The 18,174-nt window shown below is 39.3% G+C and overlaps 1 protein-coding gene across 1 annotated transcript in view; it reads right to left on the bottom strand.

Annotated features, from left to right (window-relative positions):
* Nucleotides 1–1,834: 1,834 nt before the first annotated feature.
* Nucleotides 1,835–18,174, bottom strand: part of HS6ST3 (heparan sulfate 6-O-sulfotransferase 3) — an 860,906-nt gene continuing 844,566 nt past the window's right edge. The window contains exon 2 of the mRNA XM_003341822.4: nt 1,835–8,867. Within this exon, the coding sequence (XP_003341870.1) occupies nt 8,168–8,867 (700 nt within the window). The 3' untranslated portion in view covers nt 1,835–8,167. The remainder of the gene's footprint in view (nt 8,868–18,174) is intronic.

Here is an 18,174-nt window from a genome sequence, read left to right as displayed (position 1 = left end):
CTATCACTTTAGGTTCTATACATTAGTCTAAGTGAGAGGTTAGTGTAGAGAAAAGAGCACTTGCCTTAGAATCTAGTCTTTGTATGTGTAACATCATCAACAACAATAACAATAATTAGCAATAATAATTGCTACGACTACTAGTAATAAAGTATTTCAAGAGTTGAAAGGCACTTTTCCTATTTAATTCATTAGTTAACTTCAATAACCCTGTGTCAAAGGCACCATTGGTAGCTAGGTGGCTCAGTAGAATTCTAGATCTGGAGTCAGGAAGACCTGAATTCATAACTAGCCTCAGACAATTACTAGCTGTATGACTCTGGGCAAGTAATTTTACCTCTGTTTGCCTTAATCCACTGTAGAAGGAAATAGTAAACCACTTCAGTATCTTTGCCAAGAAAATCCAATGGACAGTATGGTCTACAGGGTCACAAAGAGTTAGACACATCTGAACAGCAACAAATAGATGTTATTATTATCCTCATTTTGTGAATGTTGAAACTAAGGTTGAAAGAGATGAATGAAGTGACTGGCCCAATGTCACACATTTACTAAGTAACTGAGAAGGGATTTAAACTCAGATCTGCCTGAATCTAAATCTAGCACTCAGGCATCACATTATTCCCATGCCAGTAAATTTGTGACCTTAGACAAGTTAAACTCACCATTCCATGACTATTTTCCTCATTTCCTCAGTTTGATTAGATAATAGCTAAAGTGTCTTCAAGATATTCTATTGTTGCATCTCCTTCATATTTCCAGGCTTTAAATTTCACTAACCCAAAGGAAATAAACTGACTCAAGATCAAAGATTTTGTTTAACAACTGATAAATTATTGAACTGGTCTTGGAATGCACCATTCAGATTTTTCACTAAATGAAATATTCCATTGGTTCTTAATTATCTACCTTCCTGACTTCCTTTCCTCTTCACCCCACCTCAGCATGAACTATAATTATAGACTTAAGAATATGACACATTGAAACTCAGAAAGTTCTTGATTTAAAATAAAAAAGGAAATTTCTATCACTTTGTTCTCAGATGAAAACATCTTAAGACTTTATAAAAATATACATTATTTCACTCTGACCTCACAAAAACCTTGTGAAACAGGTAGTTTAAGAAATATTATGCATATTTTACGGATAAAGAAACTGAGGCTGAGCTTGGATTTGAGTCATGATTGCAAGTATAATTCTCTTCCCATTTCATCACACTCCCTTTTCTCTCTCTTTTAAATAGCTTAATGTCATTTAATCATTAGTTTTCTTTCCTACCTTCCAATTTAAAAGGGAAAAAAATTGTAGTACACATACATAGTAAAACAAATTCCTACATTGGTCATGCCCATAAATGTTGATTTTATTCTTCATCTTGAATACATAACCTTTCTGTCAGAAGGTGGGTTATATGTTTCATCTTCAACTCTCTGGATTCCTGGTTGGCCAGTGTATTGATCAAGGATCTGAAGTGTTCATAGTTTTTTTCTTCTAACAACATTGTTGTTATTGTGTAGATTTTTCTCCTGGTTCTCTCCCTTCACTTTCCATTACTTCCTGCCCTTTTTCTCCCTTCCTTTCCTCTACCCCTTTGGTTTCTTAGAAGCATATGTATTTGAAGTCCTTATGGAATCTTCCCTGGGCTCAGGTGTTTTACATTGCCCCTATCTATTACTTCTCTGCCTTGGCTTTTTAAAATTCCTCTACCAAATCGTGGATCATTAGTGTGTTGACAACGCAGACTCTGTGTATGCATTTTTCACCAATTCCTTCACGTGTTTAAGCAACACTTCCTTCTGTAGGAAAACACTGACAAACACACAGAAGGAAACAATTGTTCTTGACATCACAATGATTTAATATGTTAACTTATTCATTAAATTGTGCTTTACATCAATGAAAATCCTCAATTCTACAAACTATCAGTTTTTAAATAACAAGAAAAGTTGATAATGTCACAATACAGTCTCAGAGTAGCCAGGTTCATACACATTATTGCACAGAAACAAAAGGGAAGTCCCTCAGGACAAAATAATTACCATCTACTGAATAACTACCCTTTCACCTAAAATGTGGCACCAGATGCAAAATTCAGATTTTCCTTCCAATGTATAATTGATTTTTAAATGAAAAAGAATACAAGTAAAATATAGAAAGTGTTGCAATCACTGGGGAGAAAGACTACATAAAGTGTTAAGGGAAATGATGGTAGAAAAATCTGACAACCACCAAAACATTCAAGAAGTTTATTTCATCAGAACATGTCACTGCTGTCACCAGGGAAGACTCAACCTTTCCACTGCTGACACTTGGTCCTTGGGTTTGTTACCTCCCAGCAGCAGAGCAAACTTGCTAGCACAGTGGTATTTGGAGGGCCAAATGGTCACAATTATCTTTTCTTCAGACAACTTACAACATGTACTCATCATCCACTTGTGCTTTGGGATCTCAGAACCTAGAGTCTGACAAGAGGGTTCAGGCAATGCCCTTGGAATCAAGGGTAGTTAAGTCTTCTAGACACTGCTTGTCTACAAAGCAATGCATTCCTCTGGCATATGTAACTCCTCTACCCAATGGGTTGAGTCTATCAATTTCTTTTTGTCAATAGAGCCTGAATACAACATTGAAGCAATAAATCTGCCAAGGTAACATATCTAGCCCCCTCCAAGGGCAAGTCTAGGAAACAATTTCAATGTATAAATTCAGAAGTGACCAGATATGCCAGAGAGAGGCAGAGCTTTTGTTGCATCATAGGTACTAACTGAATTGGAAGAGAATGGATGAACAAAAGACCCAAGAGGAATAGCAAGGGAGATCAATAAAGTAGTGGGGGAAGTATCATGGATGAGTCCCCAAGTGACTCTAATATATGCATGGAGTTATTGTCAAACACGATATAGACAAACAAGTAAGCAGGCAATTTTGGAATCTCAAAGGAGGGACACAATTTATCTAAGTCAGTGAAAATATGATAAACAGAGGACACAAGTACAGGCAGATAAAGTATGATGACACTTTGTCCACTCTTCTGGTTGGTTCTAACTCTTCCTGCACAATCTTCATCTCGTAAAATAGTCCATATATTGGTTTATTTGCCCCCAATGCTCATCTACTTCCTAATAATTTTGTCCTTTCTACTTTTGCTGCTATTGCTCAGAAAATTATAATCTGCCAAGGGGCCAGCCCTGGCATAACTGGGTAGAAGGAAGTTTGGTTTTGGACCTTCTCTCACCTTTGAGAGTCTATCTCCCAGATCCTGGAGTTTCCCCTTACATTTAAGAGTCTTTCTTTTGTGCTGCTCCAGTAAATCATTTTTCTTAATTAGTTGTCAAAATTGGAAAGGCATCTGATAATCTATTGATATTCAGGGGGTACTTGAGAAGAGTTTTCTTCAAGGTATTTAGGTTTTTTCTCTGACCACTCCTCTTCCCCTCAAAGGAGAATCTATATTTTAATCTGGGACCTTTGGAGTCAAAAATCCTTTAAGATCCAAAGGAATGCATCTCTAACTGGAGGATTTCAGGCACTCTCATGGACTGAAGTTGAGGGGGAGAATTTTTAAGGGGGCAGAGGTAATCTCCATCCCTCATGGGTGGCAGTCTTCTATTTACTTTCAGGTCAGCTCTTAAACAAATAAATAGAGGCTATAGCTAATTTTTAAAAATTTGGTTCAATAAGCATTTATCTTATCCAACTCTGTATTATTCCAGGATACAGATCACATAGGTTTTGTTTTTCCTTCTCTTCTGTTAACTTTTATTGCCCACTGTTTAGACTTTCACTGATTTTTGGCATCCACCAGAACAAGGCAAGAGGAATTCCACAGGGCCCTGCCTATAATGTGCTAGCAATTTTATAAGAGGGTTGGTAGAAAAGGAAGTCAAAATTGGAGTTTTCCATTTTCCTCCTTGCTAACCCTCAGGAATCATCCATTGCAGCACAAGAAGTTTTTTAAAAACCCTGAAACATTGAATTAAGACTCAGAAAATCAAATGATCTAGTCTAGCCTCCACCAGCATTTAGTTATGTGACCTTGGGCAATTCATTTAATTTCTCTGAACCTCAATTTCTTTAGATGTTCAAATAGCATCTCTATTTTCTTTAAAAATTATTGTAGGGATCTCCCATCTCTGTACTTGTGAATTGGCTGTTCCTCACATCTATAATGTATTCCTTTCTCTAATTCTCACTTCCTTCAACCCTTAGCTCAAAGCACAACTTTCTACATATAGCTTTTCCTCATTCCTCCAGTTTTTAGTGCCCTCTTCTCCTAAACCATCCTGAATTTATTTTTATTCATTTTACATGTGCTTTATGTGTATATGTTGTCTTTTTGGACAGAATGTAATCTCCCTGAGCACAGGGACTATTTTATTTTTGTCTTCGCTTACCTAGCACCTGGCATAATGCCTGTCACATAGGAGGTACTTAAAATGCTTATTGATTGGTCAAATGACATGATGAGTTTGAAAATGCTTTGCAAAATATAAAGCGATGAACAAAATTTAGATATTTTTTATTTCAATTTTCTCAGGAGATATGGGTACATCAAGAAATAAATAGCAAAACCAAAAAACAAACAACTTGGATTATTTTCCTATGTCTTGTCTATTTCTTAAGAATTTTTACTAATGATTACTTTTATTTGCCTACCTAGTAGGATGCATCCCCAGGATAGTATTTCTTCTCCCCAGTTCTTTTAAAGAAGTTTACTTTAGTCTTATCAACTGAGTCCCTGAATTTCAGTACTTTAGAAAAAGCAAATGAAATTGAAGAAACACATTAAAGGGTAAGGACTCTGGCTCCTGAATTTCTTGTGGACTGTATACATTATGTTATTTTCTGGGGACATAACTGACCTTATCAAAGATTAATAAGTGTACCCCAATTATATACACTCCTCAAGAAAAGGGGATACATTGAATTCTTGACTAGCCAAACTATTTGTTTAAAGAAGGCAGGATGAGATTCATATATCTTAGTGCCTTGCATGTAGGAGTCACTTCATAAATATTTATTGACCTTAATAAAACCATTTGGAAACCCATAGCATGGTTAGACTAAGGAAAAAATCACTGCAGCAAGCGAGTGGAAGGAGTAGTGAATGTAGAGCCGAGCATGATTGGATTCCATACAGTTTGAAATCCCCAGGGTTTCTATTTTCATTTTTTTGATTTTGCTTTGCTTTTTGTTTTTGTTTTTCCTGTTCTGGGGCTTTGGGTATTGGCATAACTGGAATTGATTTGTATTTTTGTCTTAAGGTTACTGACTTACCTTGCAAGGCTCTTCAGGTCTCGCTGACAGTTAAATAGTAACCTTCCACTCAGCTAGCAGGTATGGTTTGGATTACAGTAAAGAGAGTATCTTCTCACCTGTCCACTTGCAATGCCATAGTATCACCGTAGTACCTTGGGGATTTGAGACCATTCAGAGGCTCCTTCAGATTGAAAGAATCTAACAGAACAAAACTAGGGCTGCCTGGGTAATTTGCTAGGTCTTGGCCTTAGGCCAACCCAAATAGATGGCTGCCCTTCTGAATAGCCTGATATCCCATCTCAAGTGGAGCTCCATATATCAACCAAGCAGCAATGTTGCCGGGGAAAGCCTTTGGATATAAATTCCCTTTGCCTCAGGAACAGCATATTAGTCATTGGTGGCTTGGAGATGCATTCATTTCCTGTCAATATTTTAAAAGTGAGTTTCAAAGAAAAAAATTCAAATGCTCTCTAATGTGTTATGAATTTCCACATGCTATAAAGCTGGACAATTATTCCAGTGTGTGTGTGCGCGTGCGTGCGTGTGTGTGTGTGTGTGTGTGTGTGTGTGTGTGTGCACCTGGGTGCATGCACACGTGTGTGCTCCTTCAGCAGCAGGAAGAAGGGATAATTTGCAGCACTGCCAGCCTTGGCAGAACCATACCATAGTCACAGCAAAAAGTGAAGCTATAAAAATCTGCTTGTTAATTCCAGCTGCAACTGTCCCTCCTCTCTTTTCCCCTCTCCTTCCCTCCACATCTCATAAACAAATCATCAGGATGGAAAACATTGATGTCTTGTCAGACCGATCTCTATCATCTAATGAGGCATATTTATGTGCCCCCCCCTTTTTTTTCTCTTCATGGATCCAAAAGTACAGTTGCCAAGTCATTCATGGTAATGACGTTTTTGATGTGGTCAAGGGATATATGTGAGTAGAGTGGGAAGGGAGTGACTTCTCACATGAGTTAGGCTGCAGCCCACAGTGAGTCTGAAACTATCATCCTTGTACCACCCTCATCGATAAGAAACAAACTCATCTGAGGAAGAGTAACTGGAGGGACACTGCTGTCAGTGCTGGCTCCATGACCAAAACTAGAACAAAGGGAGGGCTGATGGTCAATCAAGTCTCATATAGTCAGAAATCATGGCTCAATTCCACCACTCCTTTGGAGGATTCAGCAAAATATCTGTTCTGATTCCAGTCCAACTGAATGGGCTGGTGGTCATGGAAGAGAGACCTCATCTACCTTTCATCCTTCATTAGATATTTGACAAAATCTCAGGGAACTTAGTCAAACGGATGGATTTCTCTCCTCCCCCAGTGCCTATTTCCACTAGCCATTTAGTGAAGGCTTAGTGGTTTGTTCATTTATGGATTCTCCAATGCAACTTAAGCTGAGGGTGGAATAAAGGTGGTTCAAGAAAGTTGGTTGCCTTCCAATTTTTAACTTTGATTACCAAAAAAAAATATATGCTTTTTAATTCACTTTGAAGATCCTACCTGTATTCATGTCATGCTTCTGGTAGGAACTTTTCAGTTTTATCTTTCATGGCACCCACATCCTTCTACATAATTGATGACTTAACAGAAAACATGACAGACATTCCCTCTCCCACAATCCCATGGGTTTTCATTTATTTGCCTGCTTATTTTGTTCATGTCATTTGTACAAGATCAAGAAGAAGCATTTGAGAAGCTTCCAATCTAATATATCATGGTCTTGTGTGTTAAATATTATCACAGGTTTATTCCTACAACAATCAAAGATTTAAAAGTGAAGAAAAAATGTACTAGAATGAAGATATTTGAGACATTAAGTCCTGTCTCATTGAAAATCTGGAATAATTATTCCCCTATCTAACACCCATTTGTGGTATCCAGTGTATGGTCTAATTCATACAACAACTTGAGGACAATGACCTTGAACACATGCTAGCCAAAACTTTGTCATTGCAATTTCATAGCAGTGCCACACCAAGGAAGATATGTGTTTCCATTTTCCTTGGAAAGATACACATACTCATTTAATAAATATGCTTCACTAGAAAGTTTAGAACATGGTAGACATATCACTTTCTTCATATTTTATTTTCAGTTCCATTTTCAATTTTTAGGAGAAAAAAATGATGTCCACCTGTAAGTGAGAAGTTGCTAATAATGATCCTTTTTTTTAATGGCTACACTCAGTCACTTAACAGGACCTTATTTTTAGAAAAGAATGATGGGGAAGTTTATATGGCCTAGGCCTAAAATGATGGCCACAGTAAGACTAGTGCAGCAGTGATTGCCTTTTGATTGTGTTCTAAAATGCATCCAGAGTCAGGCCATTCATAGGCAAAAAGTGAAGGAAGATCCACAAAACTTCATCTTCTAGCATGGATTCCACACAGCAGTAGATGACATTCTCTCTTTTTATTTTAATTTTTTTTTTTACTTAGTGCCTTCAAATATTTTTTTTTCTCTCTCTCCTTTCCTTTCTTATCATTATAAATAGTCCTATAATACAGACTGGTTTCTACAGAACTCCCAAGTCTCATTTTGGTTTTTTCATTCATGCCACTGTAGTCTCTGACTTCTCACACCATTCTTCTACTGTGCAGCTGAAAAGAAGGAGGCAAAAACAGATTTCTTGGTTTGCCATCTTGGTGTGGACTTTTCAGAGTAGTTTTGTTTGGGATGTGATTCTATTTAATATCATTGATTGAAAAATATCAAGAAAAAAATAAGAGGAATTATTCCTTCAGTGGGTTAAAATCTAAAGAAAAAACCCTAAAAACTAAAAGAAAGGGAGGACTGATGTTCAAATCAAGTCTTATATACTCATTTTTACCACTCCCTTCCATGATTCAGCAAAATACCAGCGCTGTCCATGGTCCTCCTACCTCCATGGGAGGAGAAACAGAAGATGTCACCATCGGACTACTTGACTGTTGTAGTCCTCTGTGACGGCTGTCTCATCCTCCTTCTGCCACCTGTGACCCCGATGCTCCTTTAGCAGCCTCCGCTCTTCCCGCCTCTTCTGCCTGTCCCTCTGGTGCTCCTGTTGTTTGGTGTGGTGGTATCGTTGCAGGAAAAGGTCTTTTGCATACTCATAAAGTTGCATGTCCAGGAAGTTCAGCTCTTCGATGCGCTGGCGGGCCCCTTCATTGATCTCCACATTAGAGGCCCGTGTGATGTTGAACTGTGTGAAGGGGGAGATGAACTTGAGATTGAATGTCCTCTCAAACAGGAACTGAGTTTTCCGCTGGAATTCTGTAAGTCCAAAGAAGGCCATGTTCTTCAGGTTGTTTTTGGCACTCTGCAACAGGATTGTGTTCCGTTCACTCTCGTTCATGAAAGTCAAGTTGTAGCATCCCACCAGGCTAAGATCTGCCAACATACGGACCTGTCGGTTATTAGCCAGGTTATAGCCACAATCCATGAACTCCCTCAGACTGACGCCAGACCAATCATCCCCTGGGTAGCAAGTAGGCAGCTCATCTGGGGTTGGGCTTCTCCCATCACACATATGAAGAGAAGTCTTCCAAGTGGCCCCTCTCTGGACATGTTTCCATTCACTCAGGTAGCGAGACACTGGATCCCTCAGCATTGTGATATAGTAGAAATTCCTAGAATAAATTACAAAAGAAAGTTAAGAACTGCAATAATACTAACCACATGAACAACAATGAGCACTTATAAAGCACCCTGCAATTTGCAATATGCTTTGCTTATTTTATTTCATTTAGTCTCAGGAAATTAAGATATTATTACTATTTCCATGACACAGATGGGAAAATGAGAGAGGTTAATTGCCCTGGCCAGGGCTATATAGCCAGTATCTGAAGCAGTATTCAAATTCTAATGTTTCTGATTCTATCCAGAATTCATATGGTTTTTTACTTCTACCATTTTCTAGACTGAATCATGGATCATAAAATATTATAACTGTAAGGAGATACTAGTGATTGTCTAAATCAGGAAATATCAATCTATGGTCAACTTAAAAAAAACCTAAAAATTGTACTTCAATATATTTTGTTTCCTTTGTAATACCATGAACTTCATTTTATACATAGTAAATATTACTCTAAAAAGGATTATAGATTTCACATGCTGCTAAAGGGATCCATGAGACAAAAATATGTAATAACCTCTACTCTAGACTAGGAAGAAAGAAAAAGAAAAGGAATGGACTTTGCAGAGAAAATGTCTTTTGTTGATTATCTTTTTGATGGTTAGAGATTGATGTTTTCTCTTTTAGAGAAAGTTATGCTATCATTTCAAGACCATAGGGCTAAAGTTTTTCCCCTTTCCCTTCTCCTCTTCCCTCCCTGACCCAGCACCATCTAGACCCAATGGGCATCTTGACTACTCAAGACACTTAGATGAGTACATGGCCCCAATTCTATTTTTTTTCTGGTGAGATAGAGGACCAACAAGCCTTGTAATATGTCCCAGCTATGCTAATCGCTAGATCTTCAAGTCCTTATCATCTGTTCTCCTTCTATGTCCTCCATTTACAAAGCATCGCCATCTGATCTACAGTCACAATCTTAGGACTCCTGAGCTTTGCCATCTGCCCTTCAGTCAAATTTTCTTTTATGTTTCATCTCTCAAAATTAATTTGTGAGCTCCTTTAGAGTAGAGACCACCTTGCTTTTTCTACTTGCATCTTCAGGTTTAGCACAGGCTAGATGAGTGCCAGAGCAGCAGCTATGGCACAGGTACAACTAAGATACAAAAAATTTAGTTATCTCTAAGAAGATAAAGTCAATCCAATGAATTCAGGTCTTCTTAAAAGACACCTGGTCAGACTGAGAAATCCTGCAACCTCCTGGTTCCTAGAGAATGAAATCAGCCCCCAGGGACCGAATGGTCTTGGGCCAGTGATGACCTTCTTTGGGTTGACAGTAGCTCTTCTAAGGACTACTGTGAGTCCACTCAGAGCCTTTTCAGCACTCCAAACAAGTTCATAGCATTGTTACAGTTGCCTCACTGGGACTTCTCACAGAATGCATTCTAAGAGCTGGGGCGAAATCACCTAAGCATGTGTAATTGTTCTCAGTGTACACATGGAAACTTACTACAAAAAAAATGTTGGAATTCCATAGCACAACACTTTTCAAATTTTTGTTCTCTGGTCCCTTACATTCTTAAACATTATTGAAGACCCTCCTCCAAGGGCTTTTAAAAATGTATGTTATATCTATCAATATCTATTGTATTAGAAATTCAAGCATATACATTTTGTTATGAAAATATTTTTGAACTTGTGGACCCACTACAGGTACTCCCAGATCTCTGCTTTATGAACCATTGCTATAGCATATCTAACTTATTCCATGATCTGCATCATGCAGATAATTATCTCAATTATTTGTCCCAGTAGGGAAGAGAGACAGCAAAGATAGCTCTCCAAAACCTTTGGAATATAGTAAAAAAACTCACAATATTGATATATCTGACATTCTGCAAATTCATAACACTTCACACGAACAAAAGTGAAGTCACATTTCCAACATGAAGAAATAAGGTATAGAGGAGGAGGACAGAAAAGTGGTTAGCCTCTTTGTTCTGTCTCATTTCTTGCCTTAATGTCCTTTGCTCTTTAATTGCTTAAAGAGGTTAGAGAAAATTTTATGTCTGAATTTGTGCTTAACTTGAGCAGCTTATCTCCCTCCTTCCCTAGAGTCAGTAGTTTGAGTGGTAATTTGCTGATTTTCCTTGAAGACATTTTCTGGTAGCTGAGAAAGTAGAGAATATAGGAGAATGTGAATTATTCCTTTTAGACTAAGCCAACAGGGGAAGAGAGAATGACAACAGAAAAATTGGAAGCAAGGCATCTTCCTTTTGAAGTAATATGATGCAGAGAATCAACCAAACTCAGGGATAACTGATTTTTGCCTGGATGGTAGATAAGTAATATTTTTCCAAAAGTCAGGTTAATTTTGCTTAATAGTTTAATCCCAATAACAGTTTTTTACTGTGTGGAAGTTTGATGTGAATGGAACCTTTTTGCTGAGGATATATTAGATGTCATCCCATTGGACCATGGCTGAAGACCAAAGAGAAATATAAGAGGAAAGGGAAAATAGACCAAAATGTTCTGGTTCTCTGGGGTCAAATGTATCCTGAGACAAAAACACATGAACATATAGGGAAAATAATGGGGAAAAATTAGGAATTTCACAGTGGGATTTCTGTTAACATGTCTTTTGTGAGATGCAAAGTTTATTTCTCTTTATTTTCTTTTTTCCCCAAGTACATACATTTCTTTAGACCCCCATAACTATGGCCATGGCTGCCAATATATTTTCAGTTATGGAGAGGGGCGGTGAGACTATAGAGAAAGAGTCATCCAGTATTGGGACCTAGATGTGCCATTAGATAAGAGGAACCCTGCCAGGGCATGGATCACCTGAGTAGAATAGAAGGGTGCCTTTGTAGCATATGGGACAGGACCTTGTCTTGAATGAGATGAACAAGGAATGGTAGAGCTTGGTTGATAAAGAAGGATGGAGGCCTAAAGCTACTGAGTTGATCACTCAGTTGATCACTGAGTTGGTCTAGAAGCAGTATTTGGGAAGGGTGATGAGGGTGAAGGAAGTGAAGAAAGGCACCACTTTAGCTGAAAAGTTGCCCCTTCTAAGAATGAAGTCTCTTCACTGTTTTTACCCAATCCATATCACTTTTAAAATATTAAATAAAAAATCATGTAAAACAGGTACAAATTAAGGAGAAAAGGGACACCCTGTATACAATACAAGCCCAAAGATACAAATCCACTTTATTTCAAATCAGAAAGGAGAATTTATTTATCCTTAAGAGACTCCAGAGGCTGCATTTGATATCATCATGATGGTAGGATAACAATTCTACTAGTAGAAGGGAATTTCTTAGTACTTTAATGAAGATTAGAGTTTTTAGTAACATGGAGTATTTGAGATTTTGGATCAGGGTGCCAACATTTAAAAATCTGGTATGCTTCTTCCCTGATGGAACTCTGTCTTCTCGTATCAGTTCCCTATAAGCCTGACTTGACACTTGATAAAATTGACCTAGAGCTGCCATTTCAATGGAAGTGCCATTATGGAACTCTCTCTTGGACCCTGTCTTCTCACTCTCTGACCTTCATGGGAGCAAGGGTCAGATTACCCTTTTACTCTCTGAGATCTCATCTTCAGAGCATTCTTCATAATATCCCTATCCCATGCTTTGTGCTTATCTGTTTTTGCCTTTTTGTTAGAGGTTTGGTAGAGATAGTTAAGAAACAATGATGAGTTGAAAGTCTTCACAAGGGAAATTTTTGTTTTGTTTTGTTTGGGCAGCAAAATCTGTTTGGAAAGTACATATAGTAATATATCTATCAATCTTAGTTTGATCCTAAATAGGGACTTATTCAGTTTATGAGTCTAGTCCATAGGAAGTGTGGACTCATTTTATTTCATTATCCTGTACATAGTAGAAATCAGTCAAGAAGTTACTAAATAACAAAGAAAATAATGATTTTAACAATGACACTAAAACACATTGAAGATATCCCCCAAACCTTTCCTCCTAAGTATCCAAAGCGTACTAGATTCTTGAGCCAGGCAAATGACATCATTCAGGAAAACTGTTCTTCCTGTTAGTGGAACAAAATACAAACTATACAAGTGGACAAATAATCTTTGCTGTGAAATGACAGGTCAGCCCTATTAGAGCATCTTAATCTTAGGAAGCAGATTAAACACTCATGGCAGCTCAAAGGATTTAAGTTTGAGGATTGCAAAGGTTGGATAACACAAAGGTTTAGTTGGGACCTGACTGGAATAGGAAGAAAATGCCTTTGTCTACTTGTTATAATTGTCTCCAGAATGCGTCCTGCCTGTTTTTCCTTTCTAATAGCTGAAGTACAATCTTGGAAATCTACTTAATCTCTACATCTGACTGAAATTAACCAAGGCTAAGCTTTTCTCTTGCTCGAAAATTTTGCTGCTGAGAATTTTATTCAATAATAACTAATCTAATCAAAAGGTGATTATCTGTGAATAAGTCTAAAATGCCTAAGGGTTCTGTCAGCCAGGTAGGCAGTGGATCAATTCATAACTCAAATGAACACCTACATGGGGGCATAAAAATGGACAGTTGGGCCTTTCATACAGCAGTATACAATGTTCTTATATTTAATGGTGTAATGGTTTTGGCACTGGATGACAGATAACATTTAAGAATTTCTTTAGCTAGCCTTAATCTTATTTTCAAAATTGATCCTGCATAACAGCCAAAATAGAAAAGAATCTGGACACACTAAAACAAACCAACAGTTTTTCAGAGAACCCAACTCTTATAAAGACAGTCAGAATGTAATTAAAATTGAGTCTCCTCTATACGCTAATAATTTCTCCATTTGCAAATGAAAAATACAAAATGGGCCCAATAGTAGTGATAATAATTAATGATTTACTTTCCTTGCTATTAGTTAAAATATTCTTATACTATATTTTTTGATACTAAAGAATTATAATGATAGGATCCTGGAAAGCAACTCCTTAGAAGAGAGGATATGGTATCTGAAGAATGAATCATCAGAAAAAACCCAAAACCCATGGAAGTGTATGGAGATAGAATTATGTGAAATCTGTTAAGGACATATCCATTTCTAAGCTTTTTTAATAAAATGAGACTATGCTACAGTTGTTGTCCTTTGTGCTCAAAAAGAACCAAATAATATGACATTGAGGTCAATAGAACAGAACCAGGAACTAAGTGGGAGGTCTATCAAGACAGGGACTTTCAGACAGAAGAAACAGTTGGTGTGTATATCTTTTGTAGAGCGTGACACTTTGAAAGATATAATGATAGCATCCATTAATGCCTGTGTGTTAGTGGTAAAAGGTAAGCTATATTCTGCCATAGAAGAATTAATTAAGAATATGAACATTACCAACTTGGAAAGACCCTTGAGGGATTTGAGGTGGGAAATAAGAATGAGAGATTTGCCTTTATGTTGTGCCAACCAACCCATTTGAGGACTATGCTGTATGGGGGTATCTATAACTATAGCCTTAATCAAATTATTTTCAGTAACATCATTAACAGAATTTCATCACCCAAATGTAAAGCTACAAAACTCCATTATAATAATAAGCTGATATAATAATAATGAATAAGCTGATAATAACTGAATATCAATTTATGGCAATGTCTTTGTAAATTAATTGTGTACCTCTCAATATCCTTTCCGCTAATTCTATAGAATGGGCTAACAGCATTATTAGTGTATTTAAGATTATATCAAGATCACTTTTCTATAAACTGGTCAATTCTCTAGATGTTTTAATTTGATTTATTCTGTTTCACTTTTGTTACCCTAGAGAGTTCTTTCTGAGAAATCTCAACCTTGTCTCATTGAGACATTCCAATATTACAAACACTTATTAAGAACTTGTTAAGTGTAAGACATCATTAGGTTGTAGATATAAAAAGAGCAAATGCAAAATTGTCCTCAGCCTCAATAAACAACATTTATTAAACATTTACTACATACATCAGACATGATAGTGGGGGTACAAAGAGTTCTTATTCTCCAGGATCTCATATTTTATTGAGGGATGGGGTATACTTATAAACAGATAAGAATATTCATACTTAGACATGGAAGGATAGCTTACTGATAAGAACAAGAATCAGGAAAAGCTTTCTAGACAAAGTGCCCTATGAGCTAAGCCTTGGGAGAATTTAAGGATTCTAAGTGGTGAAGGTGAGGAGGAAGTGAATTCCACACAAGTGGGACAGTATATAAAAAGGGTATGGAGGCAGGAGAAGGAATTCTGAGTTTGGCAAGAGGCAAATGTGTCAATATCACAGAAATAAAAAGGATATTGTTAGAAACTTATAGTAGTGGTAGTCTCTCGGTGACCGAGAATGACGATTGTCTTTGTGCATTATCATCTATTGATGTACTCTCATGTGGCTTTGGAGTCCAAAGGCTGAGGCGCAGAGTCTGTGGCACATGGGGCATGGGGAGCCCGTTGTTAAGGGAGATGCGGTTGTGGCCTGGCGTCGGCGTTCACGCGCAGCGGCAAGACGTCGACGTCGCTCATCTTCAAAGGTGGTGGCGGCCTGGTGAATGTGGGTTCGCCAGCTTCTTCTGTCAGAGGCAGCGAGTTCTAGTTGCTTTGGTGTCATGCCAGCCCACTTCAAGTTTGCCTTTAGCTGATCCTTGAATCTTGTCTTTGGTCGGCCTTGTTTCCTGAGTCCAGCTGACAGCTCACCCTAGAATACCTGTCTTGGTATTCGCTGTGGGTCCATGCGGATGACGTGTCCAGACCATCGTAGCTGGGATTTGAGGACCAGGACTTCGATGCTGGTGGAGTTGGCTCTGTCGAGGACTTCCTGATTGGTGATTTGGTCCTGCCATCGGATCCTCATGATTGACCGGAGGGAGCGTTGGTGGAATTGCTCCAGCTGTTTCATGTGCTTCCGGTACAGTGTCCATGTCTCACAACCGTACAGGAGCGAGCTGAGGACCACTGCGTTATACACTTTGAGCTTCGTCGCAGTGCTTACAGCTCTGTGTTGGAGGACTTTGCAGCGCAGCCGCCCGAGTGACTGGCTGGCCTTTTGGATCCTGGCATTAATCTTGTGGTCTAGGGACCCGTCATTGGCGATAGTGCTGCCCAGGTACTTGAAAGTGTTGACGTTAGAAAGCTGTGTGCCGTCGGTTGTAATGCACGGCTGGTTCATTGGCCTCCCTGGTGCAGGTTGGAACAGCACCTCTGTTTTGCTGAGGCTGATAGTCAGGCCAAACAATTTTGTTGCGGTGGAGAACCTGTCCACAATGGTTTGGAGATGATTTTCTTGGTGGGCTATGAGAGCACAGTCATCTGAAAAGAGAGCTTCCAGGATGAGTTTCTCTGTTGTCTTTGTTTTTGCAGTCAGGTGGCGAAGGTCGAATAGTGAGCCATCCAGTCAGTATTTGATGTAGACGCCCAGGTCTAGATCCATCACAGCATGTTGTAATACTTGGGTGAAGTATAGGTTGAATAGTACCGGAGCAAGGACACAGCCTTGTTTCACGCCATTGGAGATGTTGAAGCGATCGGAAGTCTCTCTACCAGATAGGACTTCCCCTGTCATGTCGAAATGAAAGAGTTGGATCAGTTTGACGAATTTTGCTGGGCAACCGAGCTTGCTAAGGATCACCCACAATGCGTCCCTGTTCACTGTGTCGAACGCCTTTGTCAGGTCTATGAAGACAATGTAGAGACTCAGGTTCTGCTCAAGGCATTTTTCCTGCATTTGCCTCACCGTGAAGACCATGTTGATGGTGCTGCGATCTGGTCGGAAGCCACATTGTGATTCAGGTAGGTTCTGCTCTGAAACAGATGACAGGAGTCTGTTGATTATAACACGGGTGAGGATCTTTCCAGCAGTGGAGAGTAGTGAGATGCCTCTGTAGTTGTCACAGGCTGCTTGTGAGCCTTTGTTCTTGTATAGGGCTACGATGGAGGCATCTCTGAGTTCTGGGGGCATGTCTTCCTCTTCCCATATGCTGGTCAGCACTATGTGGAATGCCTGGAGCGCCTTTCCATTTAAGGCCTTGTACACCTCAGTTGGGATCCCGTCTTTACTGGGTGCTTTGCCTGCACTTATTTGTTTAATGGCTTTTTGGACTTCCTCTATTGAAGGAGGGACATCAAGTTGTTCAATGGTGCGGTTTTGTGGGATCTGGTCAAGGGCACTTTGGTCAACTGAAGAGGGTCGGTTGAGAAGCTGACTGAAGTGTTCTTTCCACCTGTTGCTGATGCCTTTTTTTTTCTTTTATGAGAGTGTCACCGTCAGAGGATAGCAAGGGAGTGGTGGTGGGTTTTAATGGCACATAGACAGCCTTGAGGGCACTGAAAAATTGTTTGTAGTTTTTCATATCAGCAAACCACTGGATTTCTTCTGCCTTTTTTTTCCCACCATCGGTCTTGCATTTTCCTGATCTCATGCTCCGCCGTGGCTTGGAAAGACTTGAATCTGTCCTTTTTAGGAGCAGAGTTTGGGTTATTTTGCCACTCCATAAAGGCTTTGTTCTTCTTGCTCAATAGGTCTTCAATAGCAGTGTTGTTCTCGTCGAACCAGTCTTGGTGGTTGCGTTGTTTGGGGCCAAGGACTGCCTTTGATGTTACCTTCACTGCGTCTCTGAACTCGTTCCATTTCTCGGTTGAGCTTCCAGTGAGTGGTCCCTTGGCAGACAGCTTGTCGTCCAGGCAGGACTGGAATGTTTACAAATAAGATGGATCTCTAAGACGACTCAATTTGTAAAATGCGTGAACTGTCTGGGCGCGTTTTGGATGGCGAGGCGCAATGCGCATTTGAAGAGTCGCTCTAACCAATCGGTGGTCTGTCCAGCATTCAGCTCTTCTCATGGCTCTGGTAATCTTTACATCCTGGATGTCTCACCGGCATACAATGATGCAGTCAATGAGATGCCACTGTTTTGATCATGGGTGCATCCACGTTGTTTTATATTTGTTCGCCATTCTGAACGCAGTGTTCGTGATGGTGAGTTCGAACTCTGAGCATTTGCTGAGTAGCAGTAGGCTGTTGTTGTTCATTTTGCCCATGTTGTGTCTGCTGAGCACTCCTTTCCATCTTTCTTGGTACTGGCCAACGCGGGCGTTGAAGTCTCCCAGTAGTATCAGCTTGTCATTTGTGGGCACTGAGTGCAGGATGGCACTCAGGTCAGAGTAGAACTGCTCGATGGTCTCCTCTGTGCTGCTCAGTGTTGGGGCATATGCGCTGATGATTGTGGCATACCAGTCTTTGCTGAGAGGCAAGTGGATCTTCATGAGCCTCTTGCTGATTCCCACAGGCAAGTCTGGCAGCTGTTTGAGCAAACTGGTCTTGATGGCCAGGCCAACACCTGGATTCTGTCTTCACTTGTGGCTCTACCTTTCCAGA

Source organism: Monodelphis domestica, chromosome 8 (genome assembly GCF_027887165.1).
Source record: "Monodelphis domestica isolate mMonDom1 chromosome 8, mMonDom1.pri, whole genome shotgun sequence".
Lineage (NCBI taxonomy): Eukaryota > Metazoa > Chordata > Mammalia > Didelphimorphia > Didelphidae > Monodelphis > Monodelphis domestica.
Note: the sequence above shows the minus strand (reverse complement) of the source record. Positions and strands in the feature narration are given on the sequence as shown.